This window comes from Neopsephotus bourkii, unplaced genomic scaffold, assembly GCF_033783945.1.
Source record: "Neopsephotus bourkii isolate Nb327-2 ecotype Australia unplaced genomic scaffold, CSIRO-AGI_Nbou_v1 NB_547, whole genome shotgun sequence".
In the NCBI taxonomy this organism is placed as follows: domain Eukaryota; kingdom Metazoa; phylum Chordata; class Aves; order Psittaciformes; family Psittacidae; genus Neopsephotus; species Neopsephotus bourkii.
The window spans coordinates 1,161,748-1,188,825 of record NW_026901048.1 but is presented as its reverse complement, the minus strand read 5'-3'; the positions used below and the strand labels follow the sequence as shown (position 1 = coordinate 1,188,825).

General features: G+C 40.4%; 1 protein-coding gene across 1 annotated transcript; it reads left to right on the top strand.

The window, feature by feature from the left end:
* Positions 1–5,540: 5,540 nt before the first annotated feature.
* ABCG2 (ATP binding cassette subfamily G member 2 (JR blood group)) lies at positions 5,541–23,330 on the top strand. The gene is made up of 15 exons (XM_061350960.1): positions 5,541–6,280; positions 8,702–8,761; positions 9,245–9,359; positions 10,398–10,550; positions 11,322–11,479; positions 12,215–12,366; positions 13,462–13,566; positions 15,034–15,284; positions 17,306–17,388; positions 18,349–18,438; positions 19,039–19,163; positions 19,931–20,085; positions 20,968–21,057; positions 21,630–21,727; positions 22,200–23,330. The coding sequence occupies exons 1-15, from the start codon at positions 6,075–6,077 to the stop codon at positions 22,348–22,350; spliced, it is 1,992 nt and encodes a 663-aa protein (XP_061206944.1). The 5' UTR covers positions 5,541–6,074; the 3' UTR covers positions 22,351–23,330.
* Positions 23,331–27,078: the final 3,748 nt, after the last annotated feature.

The window sequence follows — 27,078 nt, the reverse complement described above, 5'->3', positions numbered from 1 at the left end:
CGCATTCAGCCCAGACCATTCTTTGATTCTGTGACTCATCATGCCCTGCTGGCTCTGCCAGACATAACCATCACTGCAAGCCTTGGCAGTGAAGATGCTGTGCTTCATTCAGACGTCACCACTACTGATGCGGTTGGCTCAGGGCAGCTAAAAGACTTGCTCAGATAAAAGGAAAAAAAAGTGAAAGTTGCGTCTGGCCCTGCCCTCCCCACGAAGCTCTGTGGAGCAGGGAGAGGGTGGAGACTCCCTCGGGTAACGGAGCGCAGGGAGCCCAGCTCACGGCTTGCAGCCGCCTTGGAGCAGACGTGATGACACGGGTGGGACTGCCCTGCCCTTCAAGCTGAGCGAGCCACCGGGGCTGCTTTCCCACGCACCACGCTCTTCTCATCTCTGCCACTTCCTCAGCAGCCGTGCAGCACTGACCCAGACCTGCTGCTGGTAAGTGAGTTGGTAGCAGCAGTTCAGCCCTTTTATTGCGATAGATACATAGGTTTAATTCGGGGTAGTGGCTTGCTTTCTCATCCGTGAATTGCTTATGCTGCCATTGCTAAGGAATTAGATTCAGCAGCTGTTTCCCTCCAACAACCCAGGAAAACACAGAAAAATGCTTGCTACATTTTCCTAGCTTTTCAAGGGAAATTAATAAAAATATGTTTTATAAATGGGGGACAAAAGCCTCAAGGCTTAAAGTAAAACCAGTAAAAAGGTGAAAAGTTAGAATATTTTGCAGGAGCTCCCGTACTCGGAATTTGCCCATGCATGTTAGTGCACTGCAGATAACACACGTGCAAATGCCTGCACACACACAGTGCTGTTTACTCAGTCCCCAATTAACACACGGGGCTCTTTTCACAGAAGGTAGGTTACAAATCCCTAGTAAATCGGTTGGCAATTAACTTACAGATTGCCTGAATCGCATTATCCTTTTTTACTCAAATGGTTTTAACTGCCTACACATGTTCCTGAGAAAGAGGACTGTATGGTCCTGGGTTGGCAGTATTAGGCTATACTGTCCTCTTTGTGTGCCCACATCCATTCTCTGGCTAGTCTACACCCCTGTAAGTGCATGCGAGTAGAGGAAATAAAGGTATGCTTACAACCTCTGTGAATTTATATGTATCCAAAGCCTAAAATGCACATCTGTAGTACATGGTACTGTTTCAGCTTGCAGGTTGCAAGACTAAACTTTGTACCCATTAAAACTAAGAGAAACAATAGCTCACTTAATTGTGGTTTCTCTGACAAGTTCAAGTATTCAGAGAAAACAGGCTATTTTTATGGGGTTTGTGACAGCTGCCTTTAGAAAACTCTGCTGGAAAATGCCCCTGTCTCCAAGATTCTTCCTTCTAAAGTAATTTCAGTGCTTATTCTCAATAGAGAAGTACTTTGAATAACTGCCTGGATTTAAACAAACAAACAAACAATTAAAACCCCTTTAAAATGCACTTCTGAATTTTGCCATTCAAATTTTACTACAACTCCTGTGCTATTGTTTTCTTCATTTGAATTACAAATCCTGCTGGTGCCAAAAGCTTTGCCGGAATGAATGCTATTTAGCTTTCTGTATAGACAGCATATCTTAAGGCATACAAATAGTTCACTGAAATTGCTTGAAACACCCCAGACATGGTATTGCTGCGGTTAAAGTTAGTTTAAGTCAATGGAACTTTGCCGCATATTTTGTTGTTTTTGATGTTTTGTTTTAGTGTCCCCGAGTCTGTAGGGAAAAATGACACTTTGTACTTTAGCAGTCTCAGAAGAATACACAGGCAAGTGACTGTATGACACCTTCATTTTTTGTGCATCACAACAGTGGTCAAAGTGATTTTGTGATGCTTTTAAAGAAAGCAATTTAATTTTGCCATTAAGTACAGGTTAAATCTCAAGTTCCAGTAGTTTGCCTCCTGACAAATTATTATGAAACTAACTGTCTCTGAAGAAAAGGGTTTTGTATTGGGCTTGAACTGAAATTGATAAGGGCAATAAAAACATTTGGGGAAAAAAATGAGATTTATAAAATTCCTAAGGAGTTCATAGATTTTTATATTTAGCTACTGCAAAAATAATGTATTATACCCAGAGCTGGTATCATGAGGATATGAAACACATTAACAAATATTTCTGAATACGGCAGACAGTATATGTTGTCATTGAATCTTCTGCATATTTCTAATCTGAAGTAGGTATTTGTATGACATTGACAATGAGTTCTAGGAAACTTCATTTAAAGAATTTTAATTTGCAAAGAAGTTGATTTGATTAACATTCATCATGCCTGTTTCTTTGTCCTGCACATGCTCGGACTTAAAATGTTTCATGGTGGTTTGTCACATTAAATGTAATAAACAATTCTTTAAACAAGACCTAAAGCAATATTCTAAAAAATCCATTCCTAAAGAGGTATTGCAGAGCTGACAGTTATATGAGCTGTAAAGGCTCATGCCCCTGTCTGTACTCCTGTGGTGAAGTGTATCACTAGATCAAAAATTGAAAGGTTGGTTTCTACAATACCAAACTGTTTATCTCACTGCAGATACTTACCCACAGTGGAAAAAAAGGTCTCTAGAAAAAGAAAAGCAAATCAAAAGCCTAACTCTAACACACAGGTATATTTTTCACTGTTAGCACTTCATCTTCTCTCAGCACACTGTTAGGCAAGATCCAAATTCCACTCTCAGAGGTTTCCGTGAGTTACTCACACAAAGCCAAGGCTGCCCTGATCTTGTGACAGCCCCAATCATGATCTTGTGTGCCTTCCCAAGGCTTCTTCCCACCAGCATGTCCAGAACTGGGTCATTTTGTCATCCGATGGAGCTGCTGTGATGGAGTCCTTGCAACAGTTAGTTATGCTCCTTTGAGAAGAGAGGCGGCTAGGACAAATTTCATAGAGCACCTGAGAAATAACCGTTCCAGTTTTAAGTGGATGAGTATTCTTCAGTTTATTTCTGTAATAAATTCTAGTAGTTCTGAAATTGTAAAATTATTTTTAGTATTAACATCTGAAATAGATTTTTTTTTTCCTTTAACTCTGATAAATGGTGTATGCCCACAAATACACCTTTGCCTGAGAAGGCAGCCATCAGGAAGAATAGCACACAGACAAATCCATGTCTTCCACCTGCAGCATCCCACCCTACCACCGCAAGCAATACAAGCTCACTGCAGCTATGAGGAGCCATGCTGATTTACATCAGAGATCTAGCTAGAATGTATCCAGCCTCTGCTTATAGCTGCCAGTAACCAACACCTTCACAAGAGACAATATCAAAGAACGCTATTTTTCCCTGAGAGATTTGGACAATTGGTGGCCTCAAGCTTTCCTGAACTGGAGGTTCCTGGTAGACAGCTGTATTAAATAGCCATTGAGAAACTGTCTGCTATAGATATGTCTAATCCTTCTCGTAACTCATTTATTTATCTCGTTTCTGCAGTGTTCTTTGCAGGGATGTGTACAATCTAGTCATAGCTCAACTGGTAAATTAAATTTAACTTCAAAGTACTGTCTGTTCTTAAGAATTACTGTGAAAGTTGTGTGATCCTGTATTTATGAAAATGGCTTCTGATTCTGTGCTTCTTGTCTACCAGTCAAGTTTAGTCTGAAAGATTAACTCTGTTTCATTTCTACATGAAAAGTTTGTTTTCTAAAGAGAATTTCTGCAATTTCTGTACAACACTTTTCTGAGTTAGGTTTTATTGCTGGTCTGTGGAAAAAAAAAACAACAACAAAACACCAAACCCCAACAAAACACTAAACCCCAACAAAACAACTAACAAAAAACAAAAAAAAACCAAACACAACCCACTTTCCCCCATTTGCTCATAATTTTATATCAGCAATACTGAAACATTAAGCTGAGAAAAAAATCGGATAAGTGAAATATTGTTCTGATATGTTGAGTGTTTGGTACTTTGCTTGGCATACTAGCAAACATCTGCTCAGTGGGTGCTGTGACTTCCAGCAGAAAGTTCCCACTGTGGTTCTGAATGCACGTCTCTGCTTTACCAAAGCATCCTTTGAAATGCCAGTGATTGATGTCAGCTAGGTTAGCCTAGAAATTACTACATAAATAGCCTTAAAAAAATTAACTGCCCTCCTGACAGGTAGGTAAGTCTCCTCCAGCACAAGTAGAAAAACATGTAGGCAGTTTGTCAATAGCAGGCCTCTAGCCTTTAAATGTTGCACATTTAATTGATGTTCACCTTACTTAAAATCCATTTTAGCTAAAATTAGAGCTAGGCGCATTATAATTATATTTCAAACATGGTTTCTTTTCATTCTAGGAAAATTGGGCCAGGATTACTGCTCACTAAACCAGTAAGACCTTGTACATTCACCAGAACAGAAGACTGCAGTTTTGACAGAAAACTCAACCTTGGGCTAGGTTTGGGATAGCATCACTGGGAGACAGATGAATCCACCTTTACATGCATATAGGCCTGTTGCTGAAAGTAGGGCTTCCAGGGGTTTAACTGTGCTGATAGCCACAAAGGAGAGTTCAGCTGTCTGTCAGGCAACCTTAGCAAACTGACAAAATAAGGGCTTGTTTTTTTATGCAATCATATGATTGTGTTAAACAGCTTTTTTTATGTCTCATTTTATTAACTGTGCTCATATTAATTCAATGTTTCTGAAACAGTCTCATTTGCCTTCTACCTTGCTGCAAGCTAGGGTGCAGGACTCATCATCCCAGAGATCCTAGCTACTCATCTTCCCTCTCTGTTCTCATGAACTACTGCATTAATAACATGTCCTGCAGTGACAGCAAGATTAATTAGACTCAGGTGAGTCAACATGATATATAAAGAGAGGCCATGTCCTGCCTCCCACCTAAATAGCCCTGTGACACTTAGGAAGCACAAAGGGGACAAAGGTCTGCCTGCACAAGGGGATGCCCTGCCAGTGCAGGTGGATGGCTCATAGGCAAGAGCCTGGCTGACAGGGGAAGTGAGCTAACTTTAATCATTCCACAACTACCTTCTAGTTATTAGATGGAAAGCAAATCCAAGGAAGAGAGTTATTTGGTAGTGGTGTCATTTTCCATGTTGCCATACTGTTGACAAGATTATTTGGATTAAAAAAAATAACCAAACAGTTTTAGATTTTGCTACCTTTGCTCAGGAGTGCTAGAGGTTGGAGGAGCATCTTTACTTTCAAACCACCTCTTTAAAAGACTATCTAATGGGCAAACATTAAGCACATTCAAAACTAGAAAGAAGGCTGATGAAGTGGACAGGCAGAAGGTCATTTTGAACCTCAATAATTTTGAGGAAGTTTTTCAGTGAGTCACCTGTTGTACCTGTGGTTTCTAACAAGAATGCAGTTTATGTACAGCCCTCTCTGCCGGGAGTAGCCCTCCCAAAGGAGCATAATGTCATGCTAGTGTCTGCTCTGAGAGGTATCTAATTTCATGTGCCAAGAGGATAGATGTAGTTGGTACCCATGGCCAGATGCTGCTTCAGTGAGGTCCTGGGGCAGGGAGAGGAGGGTTTGGTGTCAGTGCGAAAGGACCTGGGGTTGCTCCATGCTGGACACAGCTGCCTCCAGCTGGGACTAGCAAACCCACCACTGGCCAAAACCAGGTGCATCAGCAATGCTGGTAGCGCCTCTCTGAAAACCTGTTTAAGAAAGGGTAAAAAATGCTGTGCAGCAGCTGTGAGAGAGGAGTGAGAAAGTGTGGGAGAAACATCCCTGCAGATACCAAGGCCAGTGATGAAGGAGAGGGAGGAGATGCTCCAGGCACTGGAGCAGTGATTCACCTCAAGAGGGCAGCTGGGTGGGCATCAAGGTCAACCCGCCACAACAGACCATCAGGGTGGAGGGAGAGTCTTCTATCTCCCTAATACTGCAGGGGTGTGTAGCAATATGGCAGACCCAGCTTCTCATCAGCTCTGTGAAATCTCCAGGTCTGAGCCCACAGGACACAAACTTCATGTTTGAAGGAAAGAGACATAGATGGACATCTACAAGTCTTACAGTAGGTCCAGTGCTGAACCCTGGATCCAACAGGCACATCTTTCCTCTCTGTACCTAACTGAATCTTTCCCTTCCTTGTTTTTTCATTTCTAGAGGAAGGATGGCCGAAGGCCAGCCACACTTAAGTATTCAGATGTCAGACTTGAATACAAATGGCACCCCCAGCAGAAAGCGATCCTCTGCAGACTTAGCTGTTAGGGGAGGAAGCGTACTCACTTTCCACAACATCTCCTACCACGTGAAGATGAAGACTGGGTTCCTGTGTTATCAAAAAACAGCTGATAAAGAAGTTTTGAGAGATGTCAAGTACGTATTTAACCATCTCTTTAGAGCATGTTTATGTTGTTTTTCTTTCTGGACCGTTGAGTCTACTCGAGTCATTGAGCCACTAAGCACAATATACAGAATTTGATCAAGATTAGAAAAAATGTGTGTATGTATGGTTGCTTTGTGTTTGCTATCAACTGTGTTTAAGCTTCCCAGTGGGTCCCAGTGGTCCTCAGTCATTAGACTTGTACAATAGTACTAGTCTGTACAATAGAGAGCTCACACTGCTGGCACCCGGGAGGGACTGCCTTCTTGACTGCTAATCAGCATGGGGGCACACAAGCCAGCTGTGGTTGTTTTACACTACCTGGCAAGTCTCCCACTGTGCTGTGGTGTGTAACTGAGATACCAACAGCCTGTCCCCTATGCTTGTGTCTGTTTTGCTAAGGTAGCCTTTGGGAAGGTTAATTTGGGGGGTTTTAACTTAAAGTGTTTAATACAGTAATATAAATGAGGGTTAGGTTAACTTTGAAGAGATGTCAAGTTTTCTTCTGTCCCCAACAATGAGCACTACTGCAGTAAAGCAATCACACTGTTATGACCTTTGTTCAATAATTTATGCATGAAGTTTGCCCATTCCCATTTCAGTAGTTAAGCTAAGTGGCAAGTACTCATGCAGTATGCCATTCCAAGGCACTTTCAGCTCCCTAGCCCCAATCCCTATCATAAATATTCAACCTTTTGTGTAGCTCTGTCTGTCCCACTCTTTGCACATGCAGTTTCCACACCTTCTAAACATGAGCTCTTAAAATCTTGCCTACTTTCCCCAAGAGCAGTAAATTATGGTAACTGGATTGACATTGGTCATTTGCAATAATGTGAACAGAAGGCCCATTTTGTGGCTTATTGTAAAAGACCAATGTTAAACACGCGTTATGCTTTTCTCTTTTAGAAAATGCAATGTCTGCATTTATGTTATTACATATAGTTATTTTGTGTTAAAATCACATATAATGTACCATAACTGTGTATAATCTATATGCTGCTTAACCTGTGGAACCGTAAATTTCCACAATGACAAATTGAAGGCAACAGTTACAGGAAGGGACAGATATGCTCAGGAAGAGCAAAAGGGGCAGCTGTTCTGGGCCAGGTCCACAGCCAAGTACTCAGATCACTGATAACAACCAGTACCAGAGTGCAGTTCAAGATAAACCTAGTATCATAACAAGCAGGCAGGTATTTGTATGTGCAATGTGATTCTTGTGTACACCAAAGTTTGTTGAGCATGCATTTTTAGGTGCTAGTCAAGAAAAATAGCAGTGATGCCTTCACGTTCTCCATTGTCCTGGTTTTGGCTGGCATAGTTAATTTTCTGCCTAATAGCTGGTGCAGTGCTGTGTTTTGGATTTAGTATGAGAGAATATTGCTGATAACACACCAGTGTTTAGTTGCTGCTAAGGAGTGCTTACCCTCATCAGGGAGTTTTCAGTCTCTCCCCCTTTGCCATTGAGGAGCTCAAGAAGCTAGGAGAAAGCAGAGACGGGACACCTGACCTGAACTAGCCAAAAGGGTATTCCGTACCACAGCACATCATGCCCAGTGTATAAATTAGGGAGAGCCAATGATCTCTGCTCAGGGCTGCGTTGGGCATTGGTCAATGTGTGGTGAGCAGTTGTGTTGTGTATCACTTGTTTTTCTTCATTTTTATTCACCCTTTCCCTTTTAATTGCTATGCCTATTATTATTATTATATTTTACTTTATCTAAATCATTAAGCTGTTCTTATCTTAGCCCATGGTTTTTTACCTTTTTTCAATTCTCCTCCCCATCCCACCAGGACAAGGGGAGTAAGCAAGTGGATGTGTGGTACTTAGCTGCTGGTTGGGCCTAAAACAAGACATCCAGCAAAAAGATAAAGAGAAGGCAGCTGTTTTTCCATATACTGCATAATTTCTGTAGGGTCTTTTTCCCAGATACTTAATCTTTTCTATCTGGCTTTTGAGTTCCATGTGGCTTAAAATCAGATACAGAGGAATTATCAATCAACTGCAGTTTCTGTAAGTACAGACAAATCCCTAATATATTCTGTCTTTAGGGCCATTACTCTCTCTGATAAGAGAATAATACTGTTAGAACTGAATGGGTTAAAACAAGTGGTTGCTTCACTTCTAGAGATCCATGGAAGAAAAGCATGCATACAAGTTTTGCTGCATTTTACCCACAATTTCTGTGTTGTCTTCATTATACAAGGAGTAGTTCTTGAATTAGGAATAAAAAAAAAAAAAAGGTGGAGTTTGACAGATCATAAATATCGCTTGTGATCAGGCAGCTTCATTAATTCCAAAATTAATGGGATGCAGAAGGTAGTTCTACAGGTAATTTACACTAGCCTACCAGGTGACACAAGAGAGAAAATCACCCATCTATTTTATAAAACCTATCTGTTTTGTCTTACAGTGGCATCATGAGACCAGGACTGAATGCAATTTTGGGACCCACTGGCAGTGGTAAAACTTCGTAAGTTCCCTCTTCGCCCTACTCAGAAATTACACCAAGGTGAAAATGACTCTGCGCATATTTAGCAGTAATGGACAACACTTTCAGGGAAAGATTTTGTTTTCATTTAGGTCTGTGCATATCTCACAGGTTTCTGAGAAATACCTGAATTCAAATAAGACAATGACCTTACATGACACAGATATAATTCAATTTTAGTGCACATTTTCCCGAGACATGATTCTTACATATCATTCTTGGGTATGCTACAGAACAAATGGACACGAATACACTATGAAATTGCACACATCTGATTTCTTAGGAAACCAGGACAAGAGAAACTCAGCCCTTGAAAGTGGCTGGTTTTGTTTGCTTTTTTTTTTAATAGTGAAAAAACCCCATGGGATACTTTTATGTAGCTTTGTGTTCCATGAACTGGGTTTGTGGTTCAAAGAACTTACCTCCTGCACACTCATCCAACAAAGTAACTAAATTTTCTCCTAGTCTGCTCGACATTCTGGCTGCAAGGAAGAATCCTGAGGGGCTTTCTGGTGACATTTTGATCAATGGAGCTCCTCAGCCTGCCAACTTTAAATGTACCTCTGGATACGTAGTACAGGTAAGTATTTCTATCACTCTACAGATTTTACTGTCCTCTTCTGACTGCAGTTGTAAGAAGTTGCTGCTGTGTTCCAAGCGTGTTGCATTGAACCAAGAATAAAGGCTGGTGCGGTATCAACCCTTCTTCACACATCCCCCCCCCACTGGAAAAGATACTTTGCTTTGTGTTTGAGTCTCTTAATGCTCTAAGTCAACAAGAGATCTTTGGATCTCTTCTTGTTCTCCATTTGGGGGAACAGCCATAGGCTAAAAATATGCATGGAGTATTTTCTAAGTATGATGCTTTCTGGTAGTCTACAGCTTGTACCTCTGCATGCCCAGGGACAATGTCACTAGGTCTCATTTTAAGAACAGCTTTGTTCTGCTAGGGTGGCTGGGGAGAAAGGCATGTGAAGGACAAAAGAAGGAAAACTGTATCTCTTAATTTCTTCCCCTCTCCACTAACTGTGCTTAGCAGCATGCTTTCAGTTTATCAAGACCTGAAGAGATACATCTAGGAAAACCCCTCAAAGCACACATAACTCTCTGAACTGTCTACATCTCACAGATCCCTTTTGCAAGACAAGCAGCTAATACTGAAAAAAACTACCCTCCTTCCTCCTTCGCTGAAACAAGCTTGGAAAACCTTCACCCTACCCCCTGTGGAGCCAACCTCTCTTTCCTTAGGTCCCTTTAGCCCTTCAGTATCTCACTTAACGCCTCCAAAACTCTGACTAAGGTAAAAAGAGGTGAGGGATAGTTTTGAATATGTTGTTATTTATGCATTTTGGCATCATGCATGATGGAGGATGTTCTGGTACTGTGTTGCTTTATGAATAAAGGCAAATACAGTTACGTTCATGAAATCAACTCTGCTATGACACAGATATTGAAGATGCACCTTACTGCATGTTCCGGCAGTTGCTACTATCCCTTAGCATGCAGGGACAACATAAAACACAGGTAGATGCAGTTTTCAGAGGAGAACAACACTAATTGCTAAGCGATCACCAAGTAGCTAAATTTGTTTTGTTTTGTTTTGTTTTTTTAAATGAAGGATGATGTGGTGATGGGAACCTTGACTGTAAGAGAAAATTTGAAGTTCTCAGCAGCGCTCCGTTTGCCAAAGTCAGTGAAGGAATGTGAAAAAAATGAACGAGTGGATCAGATCATCAAGGAACTGGGTTTGAGTAAAGTGGCAGACTCCAAGGTAAGGTGTGTGAGTATAGTGCTTAAATCATGAACAAATCATAGAATCATAGAATGGTTTGGATTAGAAGGGACCTTAAAGTTCATCCAGTTCCAACCCCGATGCCATGGGCAGGGACACCTCAGACTAGACCAGGTTGCTGAAAGCCCTGTCCAACCTGGCCTTGAACGCTGCCAGGGATGGGGCAACCATAGCTTCTCTGGGTAACCTGTGCCAGTGTCTCACCACCCTCACAGTAAAGAATTTCTTCCTACTATCTAATCTAAATCTCCCCGCTTTCAGTTTAGAGCCATTGCCCCTTGTCCTATCACTATCTGCCCTTGTAAAAAGTCACTCTCCAGCTTCCTTGTAGGCCCTCTTTAGATATTTAGAAGGCTGCTCTAAGGTCTCCCTAGATATTAAGTGATTTCTTTAATTAACCAAATGACTCAGCTTGGCAGATAAAAAAAGAGTAAAATTAAACAGACTATTTCAGTAATACAATAACATTTCTGTATGGCGATCTGTATAGACACCGCTGAAATACTGACATATACTCTTACATTGAGGGGAACGGAAAGGTAGTCTGTTGCTTGAGAAAAAAAAGGGACCACCTCAAGTAATACTAATGTTGAGAACTGGCCTGCTGTGTAAGGTAACATCTACATCTGCACTGAGAGTAGGGTCAAAGTTTCTTACAACTCTTCCCAAATGTGGCCACGTCAGTAGGATGCTGTTCACTCAAGTATTTGTTCTCAGGCCAAACAAGACAAGTTTCTTGTTCTGTGGCAGGTTGGCACCCAGTTCACTCGTGGGGTGTCTGGAGGAGAGCGCAAAAGGACCAATATTGGGATGGAGCTCATCATAGATCCTGACATCTTGTTTTTGGATGAGCCAACTACAGGACTTGATGCCAGCACTTCTAATGCTGTTCTACTGCTACTGAAAAGGTGATGGCCTTGGAAACAGCTTCCCGTTTTCACCACTCACTCTGCTACGTTTCAGTCGTATTTGACTTAAATCACAGTTAGAATAGGCAAACAGGGAAATCAGAAATGTAATTGTTTACAAGTGAGCCAAAGCTGCAAAAAGATTTAGGAAACCGGATGTATAAATTCTCTCACTCCAAAGCAGCTGCTTATGGCAGCGCATGAAACACCTTGCACAAAGTATGTGCATGCCAGGAGGACAATTTGTCCATGATAGCTGTCACAGGCAGCTTCTGTTTTCATGTCTGCCTGAGCCAGAACAGTAATTAAAATGCCTGTTGTCTGGTAAAGTCATCAGTTTTAATATTGACAGTAGTTAGAGCACAGCTGGCTGTTTTGCCATCAGCAAAAAGCCTATCTTTGGGAAAACAAGCACAACACGTTTTTCGTTTGCAAATTTTACATAGTTTTGCATTTACTACAAGCAAACAGGACTCAAACACCTCTTTTCAGAGCTTTCTGTTTGCATCAAAATCTTCCCGTCCAGCAACATTCCCAGTGAGAGGGAACCTTCTTTTCTCACAGAGGCACTACAAATATTACCCAAATATTTTCATTTTTTTTTTTTCCTTCTCCCCACCCCAGCCCACCTAGTTAAACAAATTTAACTGTGGCTTAACTAAACTTGCAAATTCTCTTATCTATGAGCTGCCTCAACTTGCAAAACTAACATCTGTTTTTGTTCTTCACATTCAGGATGGCAAATCAAGGTAAAACTATAATCTTCTCCATCCACCAGCCTCGGTACTCCATATTTCGACTGTTTGACAACCTGACACTGCTGGCCGCAGGGAGGGTTCTGTACCACGGCCCCACTCAGCATGCTATGTCGTACTTCCAGTCTATCGGTGAGCATAACTAACAGCAGGGCCAACTGCAGCAACATCTTTAGTTTGCACTAACCTGAATGAAATGCCAACAGCACTTGATCAGAATTGAACACTGTATGCTAGCAAGCAGTGATTTTAGCAGGCTAAGCATTTCTCTTGTTGTTTCACCTCTGGACTTGTATGTGCTTTTGGATGATAAGCCTGACCTCTAATCAACTGTTCCTGAGCTTATCTTAATTAGACAAAGCCTAGGCTAGATCTGGGAAGGGCACATTGCCAGCTGTCACCTTGCTTTCACTGACAGAGCTGTCCAGCAGTGCCATTTATCTCTTGGATAAGCACAGACCTTTTTAAGCCTGCAGTGCTTACAGTACAGGCTGCTCAACGGGCACAATAATGTGCCTGTGAACTGTCAATCTGTGCTTGCAGCCCAGAAAGCCAACCGTATGCTGGACTGCATCAAAAGAAGTGTGACCAGCAGGTGTAGGGAGGTGATCCTGATTCCCTACTCTGCTCCCATAAGACCCCACCTGCTGTACTGCACCCAGCTCTGGGGCACCCAACATAGGAAGGACGTGGACCTGCTGGAGTGACTCCAGAGGAGGGCCATGAAGATGCTCCAATGGCTGGAGCACCTCTCCTATGAAAACAGGAGGGGAGAGTTAGTCTTCTTGAGCCTGTAGGATAGAAGGCTCAGGGGAGACCTTACAGCAGCCTTCCAATACCTGAAGGGGGCATACAAGAAATCTGGAAAGTGACTTTTAATAAGAGCAAGTAATGATAGGACAAGGAGTAATGGGTTTAAACTGAAAAAGGGTAGGCTTAGATTAGGCTGTGGGAAGAAATTCTTCACTGCGAGGGTGGTGAGACACTGGCACAGGTTGCCCAAGGAAGTTGTGGCCGCCCCATCACTGGCAGTGTTCAAGGCCAGGTTGGATGGGGCTTGGAGCAACCTGATCTAGTGGAAGGTGTTGCTGTCCATGGCATCGGGGTTGGAACTGGATGGTCTTTAAAGTCCTTCCAACCCAAAGCATACTATGATTATGGTAGCCATGCACAGCCTTCTGCCAGTCACACAACCATCACTTAAAGCTTGTAATGCTGTTGCTGCAGGCTATGAGTGTGAGCCATACAACAACCCTGCTGACTTTTTCTTGGACGTCATTAATGGAGACTCCACTGCAGTGAGACTGAGCAAGACCAGTGAAACTGACACAGGTATGAAACAGACAGCTGAATGAAATTGTTGTCACGTGCATTTTGTCAGAAGAAATCACTTGCAGGTGTCAACCAGTAACCATATTGTATAAGCGTATGATTGTTTGTATGCATGAGAGTATTACATACTGATGATCCATGGTGCTTTGTAGGAAAACCCCTCATAGTACTCTTAAATCCTTTTTCATTATGCATGAAAAACAAGTAGCATAACCTGAAATAAGTATCAAATTCACATACAGTCCTACTACATAAAATATTCATGTCTTGTGTGAGAATAGTTTGCCTTTCATAAATAGATATTTAGTAATTTTTCATTGCTATTCGTTTCTTCATACATATACAGTGATTTGCATACTTTTGTGTCACACTCAAATAACAAGATGTTAAAGGTGAAAGAATGTCTTTCTGCGTTGAAGGTATAATACATGGGAAAATAAACTATTTTGTTGACTCTCAACACAGATCGTCTTTGAGGTAAATGAACTGGAGTCCTGCAGGAGATGTGATAAACCAGGAGAGTTGTTACAGTTAGGGACATAATTTGATGTGGTTCTGACCTATATTTTTTACCTAATGGAATAGTCTATCTGTTATGAAATTCCTGTTTTCCTTCCTCAGAGTAGGGTGGGAAAGGAGAAAGGAAATAGGGGACCAGTGTTCTGACACTGCTCTGAAACTGTGGTAAGGCAGAAATGATTACCAAACTAAGAAAGCAAATCTCACCTATGTTCAGTTTCATGTTTTTTCATCCTATCTGTTGCTACTCATTAACAGCACACTCCTTTCACATGAATGAAAAGGGAAATGTAGTATGAAGTAATGAATATGCTCCGTGCCCAAACACAGTTTTTCGCTATATCTTTACCAAAAAAGCAGCATTTTACAAAAATGCTGTCTGTGTTCAGGGTTTGAATAATGCTGTAGCTGGCAACACGTTGTATTTGTCGTTGGAAAGGGACACACTGTACTACAGTTGAGATTAAAAGGAGTCCAGCTGAAATTTCTTGGAGACTTGAAAGACTCAAAGGTTTTACTGAAGTAGACACATGCAGGATCACCTGGATCTAAAAGTCTGGGAGGTGTAGGATTGTCCCATCAGACCTGCAAAACAGACCTCTTACAGAAACCCAAGGGGGGGTGGGAAATCACTTCTTGATGAAAAGTCAGACTGTTGCAAGTTTGAAACTTCATTGGTGACAAGGGTTTACTTACAGTAGTCTGCTGTGAAGCTGCTGCCTGTGGGACAGATTGCACTGACAAACGTAGAGTTTTGGTCTTATTTATACTGACTCTTCTGACTTGCATGCTATGAGACTGAGTGCAATGAAACTGAAACTAAACGTACACATTATTCTGCTTCGTTAGTAACTCTCCCACCCCAACATCACTCTCCTGGCTTAGCTCCCAACCAACCTTCCCATCCCTTACAGAAACAGTTGTATTTCTTTCAATTTCTTTTTCCAGCAGAGAGCACTGAAGAACACACCGAATATGATAAAACCTTGGCTGAGAAGTTAGCAGAAGAATACTTCAACTCTGCCTACTACCGAGAAACAAAAGCTGTATTAGAGAGTACTTCTTCAGGAAATAAAAAGAAAACAAAAGCAGTTTTCCAGCAAATCACATATGCCAATTCCTTCCTTCATCAGCTGAAATGGGTGTCCAAGCGCACATTTAAAAACCTCATAGGAAACCCTCAAGCTTCCATAGCTCAGGTAACACTATTTGTATATACCCTTTTGTGATATACATTGCATTTATTCCACTCCTGTGTTAGATAATTCACTGGGATAGTTTTGCCTCTTGATATTTTAATTGCAGTAAGCATCTGAAAGAAGAGTTTTCAAGGTCTGGAAATCTGATTCACTAGAAGATGTCCTAAATGCTTCCAAATGAGCAGCATGAGTGACCCTTCAGTAGTTTATTTTGGACTACTGAAAGGCTGGGAGACAAAGTCTTGTCCAGCAGGGTATTCTGCTGCTCCCAGCCAGGAACGGGGTATCTCTCATGTAGTTTCACACATTAACTCAAGAACATTCTTCAGACTTGACTTCAGGCTTGGCACTGTGGGGTTTGGCCACAGAGTTTCTTCCCTGCCAGGGAAAGTTAACAGAGTACACTTGGATACTTAACTAAACTTCAGCACACAATGAAGTGCTGCAGTTTGCTCAAGTGTAAAAGTATTTTCAGAGTCTCAGAATGTGTGTGTCATTTGATCATTTCACTGTTCCTAATGGCAATGATGTCTTTTGGAGAAGCCATGATGAAGACCTCAATAGAGGCTAACACCTGCCAGAGAAGGCGAGCATGTTCTAAATGACTGCCCCTCTCAGTGCTTTTCAGAAGAACCAACACCAAAAATGTTGATTTCTTGAAAGCTGCACATTGCCTTCAAAAACAAAGAATGCCTGGCTGCAGAATGACTAATCCTCAGGAGTCCCCTAATTCATGGGCCAAACTTTGCAGTCCCAGCACCATCAAAATTTGCAATTCTAGAAGAGCTAATAGAAAAATTGATCCCAAGCCAGGGGTATAAATTATCTTCACCATGATTTATACAGTGAGTGAACAAACATCCAATGTGGAGAAGAAACGAGCCCAGAATGCCGGAGGTTAAAAAGCTTTAAGTATGTGTGTGTGCCTGTATGTTGATACTATGAAGATCCTTAATAATTGCATTGTAAAAGCTTGACCTTGTGACAAGAATTAGATTCTCAAGGATCTCATAATGCCCCAGGGTTAATAGTCCTGACTTGTTTCTCACCATCTCTTTTATCTCCCCTCCCTCATTAGGGATGGATTTTACAAGCATTCTTTTTATGGGTACATGGCTCATTAAGCCTTCTTTCAATAATCTGCTCCAAATTGGTCTTGATATGATCCCTGCTTTCCACTGCAATTGGTTTACCAGCCAAATAATCCCTGACATTTGCTCCTTTCGGCAGGATCTTAGCCATAGGGTACCATGGATCAAATGGTTTATAGTGTTAAGACTCATGCATTGCTTAGACTTAAAAATGTCAGAACTGCCTGATACTGTCGGTCTTGTTGAGATTTTTGTCATTTGCATTTAGTATCATGTACACACTTCCGTCTTTTCAATGACATCCTTGAGGCAGCTGGTGTCTTTGCTATTTAAATGGTGTGCCAGACTGCAAATACCAGGACACTTGTAGCCTGATCATGGTATCTTGCTCATGTGATAGAGCCCTGCAGTTATACACTGTGGAGCATGTGAATAGACTGTCAATCCCAACCCACCAGTCAGGAAAGGCTTCTTTCGGTTATTGGTTGCCAACATCAAAGTAGCACTGAGATGGCTCCAGAGAAACCCCTGCAGAAGCACTCTACTGGAGCCATGGTCAGCCCTGGAGCTGAAGCAATCCTTATCACTGAGAGCAGATAGGGAATCACTGTCTCCCAAGGAGGATGAATGATGGAGAGGATAAGAAGGGAGAGAGGAGTGATGTAGCAGTATATCACCAATTAACTTAACAGTGACATCAAAAAATGGCTGAAACAGTGGTGGATGAAAAGAGCATGGCTGATGTTCCCAGATGTGATGAGGGGTTCCTCAAGGGAAAGGTGCTATTCTCTATTTCTAACCTACCCAATCAAGCCCCTGCTATCATCCTCCTCCCATAGCTGGTGCTAGCTACATTCACCCACTATGTATTTCAAACTACTGAAGCACTGAAAGCCATGAGAATAATACTTGTCTTCTATTTACATTTAGCTGTGTGTTACAGCTTTCCTTGGCCTGGTTATAGGTGCTATTTTCTTTGGACTTAAAGAGGACTCTACTGGACTACAGAACAGGTTAGTCAGTTTAGGTAACGGATATTCAAAAATTTGATAAAGCTTCTCCATCACTGTGATTGATAGGATAACAAATAGCTTGGAGGATGAGAAGGAACCCATGAGCTCTTTATGAACTATATTTACCTCTCTAATGCAAATGCTTCCCTTCACATCAGTAGATAAGGCCAAGCCTACATTAGCGACTTCAAAGTGAGGATGCCCTTCTGCCTCTAGGAAGGTCCCTGCAGAACTGAGAGAGGGATGCAGTTCTGCCCTGCCCTGCCATGCTGAAACCTGGACAAGCAGTCCAAATGAAGTGAGTAATCCTACTTCTGTAGGATGACATTTTTCAGTGCCAGTCAGATTGCTGAAGACGCTGAACAGCCGACATCATATTAAAAAGGCTTAATTCAGCATGGCAGCATTTTCTTTTCTGCAAAGATTTCCTCAAGATAGAAGATTAAAGATTAAAATATATAGATTTGACTACATAACCTGGGTAACTAAAACTTTGCTCTTGCAGCTACTTCTGTATACACACTTGAGTTAACCAGCAACAACTCAGAAGGTTCATCTAAAACCAGATTCTGCAATTATTCTTGTCTGTGTATGATTTTGACAGCTGTATGTACATGACCTGAAAAATGAATTTGCAACTAAAGAAAGCTTTGGGTTCTTAGTCTTGGAACACTCCATAGCATTTACTTTAAAATTGCCCAGTTTTAAATTGGATATGAAAGCCTTAAATTTTAGTGGAAAAGGTGAAAACAACTTCTCACATTGCTTACTCAGTTCCTCACTGTTTGCATCAAATGCCTCACAGACTGAGAATTTTTAATGTGCCTTTTCCCATGGAATTCAGGGAGGGAAGTCACATACTGCTGAGCTCCAGGCACTGCAGATGGATTTACATACACTGCAGAAGCACAACACTTACATCTCATCTTTAATAACAGCTTGCTGGTTTGCTTTTTGTAGAGTTGGTGCAATGTTCTTTCTGACAACCAACCAGTGTTTCAGCAGCATCTCAGCTATTGAACTGTTTGTTGTGGAAAAAAAGATATTTATGTAAGTAAAACATATAAAAACGTTATCAGAGACTACTCTAGAGATCTTGTTTGTTTGCCCTGCTGTAGCCAATTGTAACTTAAGTACACCTCGTGCAGTTTTCAAATGAATTCGTTGTTAGTGCTTATCGCAAACGTACTCTTTCAGCCTGCTAGCGAGTTGCCTGCAAATCCCCCAAATGGTACCTGTCATTGCAAACAGCTCAGAGTTTAAAATTATTAACATATGTGGCAAAAAATCCCCTGAATACTCGATGTAGGTATTGATTAGTGAGTTTGTGATTTGCTAGTGAGGGCAGTAAATGTTACCTAATTGGAGGCTTCCAAGCTATGCAGATTACACTGTACAGAAAAGAAGTTATTTAAGCTGTACTCTCTCTCTCTGTTTTGATGACATGACACATATGTTTATTAAAAATTATGTACACAAGTATCCATATTAGTTTCCATAGGAAAAGGGCATCATGGCTATAGTATGTGGCTTACTGGTTGTTTACATTACAGTCTAACCATAAAAAATTCATTTTTTCCACTTCAAGTTAGAATAAATCTTACTGTTTCTTAGTGATTAAATTTGTAATATGCTGTATATTTGTTCCAGACATGAATATATCAGTGGATACTACAGAATATCTGCATATTTCATCTCAAAACTAATGGCTGATTTAATACCCATGAGGACTATACCAAGCATCATCTTCTCCTGTATAATTTACTTCATGTTAGGCAAGTATAGTCTCCTGCAGACAATAAATCAATGAGGCATTAGCATTTTATATATGTGCATGTATGCATGTATATTTACATAGGCCAAAGTACTGTACCAGCATGGCAGTGATTACTTTGCTTGCATGCAATTTACAGAAAAGACACACTTTTAAAGGTTTAAGCTTCCATGTCTCAATCTGTGACATGTCTCATCTCCACTGTCCCTAGAAGGAAGTGTGCCATTACTACATAGGTTTGGTTTATTCTTTTCATTTATGGCCACCGTAGTTTCCAGTGACAAAATATTTTTTCCATCTTTGCAAGTATTGTTTTAAGAAGTTAATATTGTGTGATTTAATACTAGCTTGTTCTTTTTGGTGAAATGCCTTCTGGTTAGTGAGCAGACTTTGCTATTGAGACTATAACCATCCAAAAGCCACTGGGTCTGTTAGGAAAGCTTTCTGCTGGAAACAAATGAAATGTTATACAGCTGCTGCTCATGGAAGTGCACTATAAATTCCTCCTTTGGTAGACAATGTGAAGCCACGGTAAAGGCTTCACCTTAGACTGTGTGGAGTACAGTACTGTAATTTCTACCCATTCTGCTATCTCCAGTGCTACTGCAGTTACAGGCATACTACTTAACTCATCCTGTTCTCCGTTGACAGAGCATGTTAGACAACATGCATTCTGCAGGCAGGATTCCCTGCCTAAGAAGAGTATTCAGGTTATGGTAGACCTTTTGGCAGGGTTATACTGAAACCATTCTTGTTCTGATCTTTAAGGTTTGAAACCAACAGTAGAAGCTTTCTTTACAATGTTGTTTACCCTTGTGATGGTGTCCTACACAGCCACTTCTATGGCACTAGCTATTGCAGCAGGAGAGAGTGTGGACGCTGTAGCAAACCTGCTCATGACGATCACATTTGTTTTTATGACTGTGAGTAGCATTGTTCAGTATTCTAGACTGAATTCTAACACCTAGATATCCTATCAGAACAGAGTTCAGCTGAATTCTGAAAAAAGACCGTGGGGTCAAGCATGTCAAATACTTTTCTGATTTGAATATTCTGAGACTGTAGCGTTAAATATTCTGATTTGTCCTTTTAATTAACAAGAACTGTAGGGATTGGGTGTGAGGGGGAGTTAGAATGGTTCCTCTGTACTCTTCTCTGTGGCTCTGGCAGCCAGCATACTGCCTAAAGAGCAGCAAAGCAGCCCAGAGCTGCATTTTTCTTAGTCTCCTTTAGCTTTGCCAAAGGCAAATTTGGATGGCTGAGGACATGACCCTGCTCTCACTCAGGGAGTTGCTCTCAGCTGCGGAGCCAACCATCACTCATGTTAGAACCAGACAACACACAAACAGGTACAGTTAGAAGACAGGCACCACAAACAAGGAGACAGTGCTGAACCAAGAGCTGAAACTCATATTGCCTCAGACTCAGGGCACACAAGCAAAACCAAATACACAAATTCAGCAGCTCCTTGCTATACCTGAGTAACAGCAGACAGCTCAATTGAACACATGTGTGACCCACAGATGGAAAGTATCTGGATGTGGTGCACATGTGAAAGCATTCCCCATTACTCATTTGAGGAGAAGGACCACATGGGGTTATGGCCCAAAGCTGTTTATCAGGAATGATTCCTACCCTTTCCCCTGTTCTTCCACTGGAAGAGCTTTTTCCTCTAGAAATGCCTTCCCATTTTTTTTTTGATCTGAAGAAGCAGAGTCAACAGCTAGAAGAACACCTGGTAACAGTATGTAATTTGTAATATGTTGTTGTGGTGGTGTTCTTTTTTTTGTAATCCTTGTATCTAGATTTTCTCTGGGTTGCTGATCAACCTCAGAAGCATCCTGTCCTGGCTCTCCTGGCTCAAATACTTCAGCATCCCTCGATACGGAATGACAGTAAGTGGTATATTTTCCTGGGCACACATTTGGAAAAGCTTTGCTAGAAAGGAATGTCTTTATTCATGATAAAGAAAACTTCAAACTTTATTGGCTAATGAGCAAAAAGTGAGCTAATTAAGTACAGCAACCTCAGAACATAGGGCAGTGTCTTGAAACAAGAAGAAAGGCTTCTTATCAACCAGCATCCACTGCTTGTTGAGAACTCATTTCTGCTAACACCGAACACCCATTTTGGAAACACCTCACGAGAGAGACACTAAACAATTACATCCACTAGAGTGCAGCTGCACAAAAACAATACAGAGTAAAGAACAATGTTATCCCCCAAAAATAATTCTTCTCTTTTCTGTCAGTAAAACAAAAACTTGTTAAGCTAAAATTTTTCTCCTAATTTTTGATAATTTGAGGCAGGGTTATGGTTTGCAGCGAGATCCGGGCTTTAATATGCCTGTGCACAAATAGTCCAGCCTGAGGGAGGTGTTAAAGCCTGGCAATTGAATTATATCTCATGTTGTTAAAGTATCATTACCTACTAATTTCAATAGTTATTGTTTCTTTTCTTTTAAAAGGCTTTACAAATCAATGAATTGACTGGTCTGAACTTTTGCAGCAGCATCAACAACACAAATTTAATCAGCAACAATAACTGTCCACAGATGGGGCAGCTGTAAGTATTCTGGCACAGTAAAATGAATCCCACCACTGGTAATTTACAGAGTCCTAGAGCGTTAGTCTGTGAGATGCTCACTAATGACCAGCAGAATCTCTGAGTGTTTATGTGGAAAATGAAATTTTCACTGGGTTTTTGCATTTTGTCTGCAGAGAACATTCTACTTATAGTCATATTTAGTATCGATAACACTAGAAATACCTGGTGGTGTGCTTCTCACTTTAAACTGTTTTCTGAAACACACACGTACACACTACAGTTATACAGCCTCACAAAATCCATTTCCGCTTCCTACAGGAATCATTGTAGCTAGAAGAAAAACAAATTTACAAATAGAAAGTAAAACAGCAACATGTAGCTGGTGTTTGCCTGGCCTGCTATAGACATAAAACCACGTTGCAACTTCTAGGGTTCTTCTTGGGTACTTCAAACTGACTAAGTTTACAAATGTGTGTGTATTTACCCATAGGTGGTGTTTTGGAGAGGAATATCTGAAAAATCAAGGCATTGATGCGAGTAGCTGGGGCCTGTGGCAGAACCACCTGGCTCTCGCCTGCATGACCATAATATTCCTTACCATTGCATACCTGAAACTGCGCTTCATGAAGAAGTTTTCTTAAAACCGGAATGAAAACCACAGTTCCCACTGTTCAGTAGTTTGATAAACTGTGATCTGACTTGATTCTTTTTTAAGAGACCTTCCTTTGTACTGTTGTTTATGATGACACAAATCAACAATGTGAATGCCATCCTTGTATATCAAATATTTAGTATTAAAGTACTTTGCCGATGTGTAGCATTCGTCAGTTCTCTTTGCCAGAAAAAGGATACAACTATTGACTTCTTCAAGAGACTGTTCAGACTTTCTGCATGTTCTAGCTGTGAATTTGTTAAACAATGAAATTAATATTTAATACCTTAACCTGAAAACCAAAACTAATGGTTCATTCTTTTAATTAGCACCTACACTCACTGGCAAGCCAACTTTTACTTTGCTTTTACTTCATTTACGTCTCCAGATTCCTTTCAGAATGGTTTAATTTCTTCTTAGGGTCTTGGATATTTTTGCTGCAAGGGAGGATGCACATGGGCTCTCTGGATGGTAAATGTACCTCTGGATATGCAGTAAAGGTAAATACCTGCCTTTGCTGTTTATGACCTCCAAGGGACATATTCTGCATTAAAACTGATTGAGTCATTCCATGGAGACTTGAGCTCAGATGTCAGGTATTAAGCTTACTCTAATAAACCTCTGTAAACTAATTTCCGTAGATCAGTGTCTATATACAAATATGTATAGAATATCTTTCCATATACAGACATATAAATAATTTACATACATGGAATTCTCCTATCTCACATCCTGTAATTCCATGGAAAGGATTTAGTTTAGGCTTAAACAACGCAGCATTTAGGATGGCCTGACTGGGTTAGATATATCTTGAACATGTTGCTTATTTGCTTTTTCTTAAGTGTCTCTTCTGCTTGAGATCTGGGAGAACAGTCACAGTATTACCCTGTTTTGTGAGATGTGACCCTAACCAGCTTTCTCTCTGCTTTGTTTTTAGGATTTAGCCAATCTCTATTTTCACCTGCTTCATTTATATTGTTATATTTTGTAAATGATATATATCATTTTTTAAATAAAGAGATCCCAAATATTTCTGGAAGGCAAAAAAAAAAAAAAAAAAAACAACCTGAGGCTAAGCAGTATTTTCAATGAGTCTTTCTTGGGACAATATTTGTAATGTTATTTTAATAATCAAACCATCAACAGGCTCAAGTTTATTTAATTACTTGCCAGGAGAAGAATTTATCCTCAGGAAATGCCATGTGAGCACTAAATCCCAACCTACTCTTTTGCTCAGATTTTACATATGCATTTAAAGTCAATGATGATATATTCATAAAGGCTATTTAAACATGGAAAAGGTCATCAGGATTCATACTGACATGCTTCATACTACTCAGATTTCCATGCATGAGTGTTATTAGTTATTCACAGCACGATTTCTCACAGAAGGGAGGGGAAGAAATGATAAATGCAGAAGTTGAATGACTGTTCTGTATTTTCTTTTACATTCAGGATGGCGAGGCATGGCAGGACCTGTCTCACTATTCCATATTCAGTGTTTGATAAGAGGCCAGGAGTACCATGGCCCTGCACATAATATCTGACAGTACTTCAGATAGATCAGTGAGCTTTCAACAGTTCGGGGTTCTGGTCACAGTGACAGGCACTGACTAAAACCTTTCACCTTGCACAATGTTGGTTGTGTTTATAACAAAATAAAGTACTAGATTTTCATTAGAGCCCAATTGGTTATGCAAGGTATCGCTTAAATGAGCTGCAGCTCCCTCTTACGGTAAGGTCTGAGGTGTTACACTGCTGTGTAAAATACTATTTGAAGACAAGACTTTCCCATACAGCCTTTCAGGAGTAGCTGCATTAAAATGAACCAGTAACTCTGGATTTAGATTTAGGTATTCTGGATTTAATTCAGATAGTCCAGCTTTATTGTGAAAAGGTTTGCAGGGAACGATTTACCTAAATATCCTCATACTCGCTCACTGATTCCTGTGGTGGGAAGGGTCCGGTGAATAGTGTTTTGCACTCAGTGTCCTGCCTCCATCTTCAAGGGTTAGTAGGACCCTTGTTAGAAGTACCTAAGTGAGTTGCAGCTATTTAGAACAGATATATATAGGCATGTTATTTACTGTATTGATAGTTCAGTTTCTGAGCCAAGAGTGCATTTTAATACTACTTTTCTAAATCTATGGGGAACGTATCATCTCCAGCCTTATCTAAACTTGGTAATAACTGCACTGTCATCTTTCTAACTTTCCATATTTCTAATGCAATGAACCAACATGCTGGAACTATTTGTAAACTTTAGATCTATTCCTGACCTGAAGGCTTTCTCTTTGCTATTTCTGGCAGTCCAAGGTTAGATGCTGAAACATGTACCTCCGAGAGTGCACCATTGTTCTTGGTGGTAAAATTCTGATTGTAAAAGATAAATCTGCTTAATTTCATCTATATTTTGTATTTACAGATTGAATTGATCTTTGGTTTCAACTCAGGTCTTATCTTTCCAATGCTTAACTCTGTATGTCACCCTGCAGAGAAGTTAACATACTGCCTGTATGATTTCACTTCCATTTAAGTGGCCGCTCGTGTCAACAGAGCAAATCCCAAGAGTTGTTACTCGGGAAGAAACCTTTTCATCTCAATGAAAGGACAGACTATGCTACTCCTAAGTGCATCACTTTTTAGCCTATTTGCTCCCAGTGATTTTAATGAGTACCCAATACACTAATGAACTGACAAGCAGCACAATCTAGCCATCAAACTGTTAGCTGAGCTCTGCAATTCCATAATGAGATATATAAAATTCTGTACCTTAGTTCCATGAGCAGAATTTACAGTACTCATGTCATACTATGGGCTTTATATTAACATTTCCTCTTTTTATCCAGCATTCTACTTTCCATACATATCTTAGCAGAAGATAGGACCAATAAATTGCTTGAAGCTGATCACTCATGGCAGACTATTTTCATGGTTCTCCCCTTTCATTTGGACACTGACTGGTACAATTAGACTTGTACAACCCAGGAGATACTTAATCTCTACATGCACTATAACATGTACCTTAATGAACAAGGAAAGCAGAAAAAGGGGTATGGGGGGGGGGGAAGTGGTTAGTAGAAGGAAGATGAGTCCAGAATGCCCAAGGTTAAAAGGCTTTGAGTACGTGTGTGTGCCTGTATGCTGATACTATAAAGATCCTTAATAACTGCATTGTAAAAGCTTGACCTTGTGACAAGAATTAGACTCTCCTAGTAACCCAGGGTTAATAGTCCTGACTTGTTTCTCACAATCTACCTCCCTTCCCTCATTAGGGATGGATTTTACAAGCATTCTTTTAAGAGAACACGCTCATTAAGACTTTTTTTCATTAATCGGCTCCAAATTGGTCTTGGTATGATTCCTGCTTTCCACTGCAATTGGTTTAGGAGCCAAATAATCCCTGACATTTGTTCCTTTCGGCAGGATCTTAGCCATAGGGTACCATGGATCAAATGGTTTATAGTGTTAAGACTCATGCATTGCTTAGGCTTAAAAATATTGGAACTGCCTGATACTATTTTTTTCCTGAGATTTTTGTCATTTGAACTTAGTCTTACACAATTGTGATGTACAGAACTTAATCATTCTGATCATATCACTAATACAGTTGAAAAGGTGGTGTGTGTTTGAAAATCCCTGTTTCCATTTGCTTACATTTATCGTTTGCTTACACTTTTAATAAAAAGTCTAGGAAACTTTGAAAGACTTACTTATATTTAAATTTGATGTGAAATGATTCAATCTGGTTGAAGATTCTGCTTTTAAATTCCTGTCTGAACTACTTTAAAATAATTAAAAATGGATCACAAGCTGGAGGTTGTTACTTTCTAAAGAGGTACTGTTACTTGTTTGAATTGATTAGTTAGAAGTTTTACTATAACCTTGCAAGCTACTGCTTTTAATTTTTATTGAATTCAGTACAGAAAGAAAGGGTTTGTATTTTCCGTCCCAGTAACTGAAAATAATTCTTTGTTCCTTGTAAAGAATGCTTCATTTGCTGTAATTAATAGCATAGGCATTGCTAAATAGCAGGGGTCCTGCATTTTTTACTGACCCTTTTTCCTCCTCAGGGATCTAGTAAGAAGTGTTTTCCCCCCCTGCGTATACTATGTGAGGTATTCATTTCTGCTTGTATGAACATTGGTTTCATTCATTGCCTAAATTACAACTTTTCCATCTGTGTGATCAGCTGTTACAATCTCTCAGTCATAAATTCTGTTACTAGCAAGCACCTGATGTTACTGCTATGTAACAGGCAAGAACAGATATTAAACTGGCTAGATGCAACTAATACCTCCAAGCATGATGCCCCAGTGCTGCTTGGGAAGCAGCTTCCTCCTCTTTGACTTATTTTACGCCAAGTAGTTGACTGAGGTCCAGTTCTCAAAGTATAATAAATAATTACAGGAAAGACATGCAAGTCCAATTAGGATTTTTCATTTTTTAAGTTGAAAACTGTGTGTGTTTATCAATGAAGATAGGTTCAATATCCCAAGCCTTCTGTCAGAGTTCTTGCTTCCATTGCAGGCCCTGTTGTGGTTAAAGGGTAGGTGAAATTGCATCACCTGCTAAAGAGATTACAAGGGACAGAATTGATACACAGTTCTCAACAGAATTATCATGTGATTCCATAGGGATCTAGTCTTGTCACTCACTCATCACAAGATATAAATGATCTTAATAAATCTTAAGACAATTTACAGAAGAAATTTGC

What these genes read in the sequence shown, in the direction of transcription:
- ABCG2 (XM_061350960.1), top strand. Translation starts at nt 6,075, where the DNA reads ATGGCCGAAGGCCAGCCACACTTAAGTATTCAGATGTCAGACTTGAAT. An exon ending in TCTACTGGACTACAGAACAG is followed by an intron (nt 17,389 to 18,348) that starts GTTAGTCAGTTT and finishes TGCTTTTTGTAG; the next exon opens with AGTTGGTGCAATGTTCTTTC. An exon ending in TGTCCACAGATGGGGCAGCT is followed by an intron (nt 21,728 to 22,199) that starts GTAAGTATTCTG and finishes ATTTACCCATAG; the next exon opens with GTGGTGTTTTGGAGAGGAAT.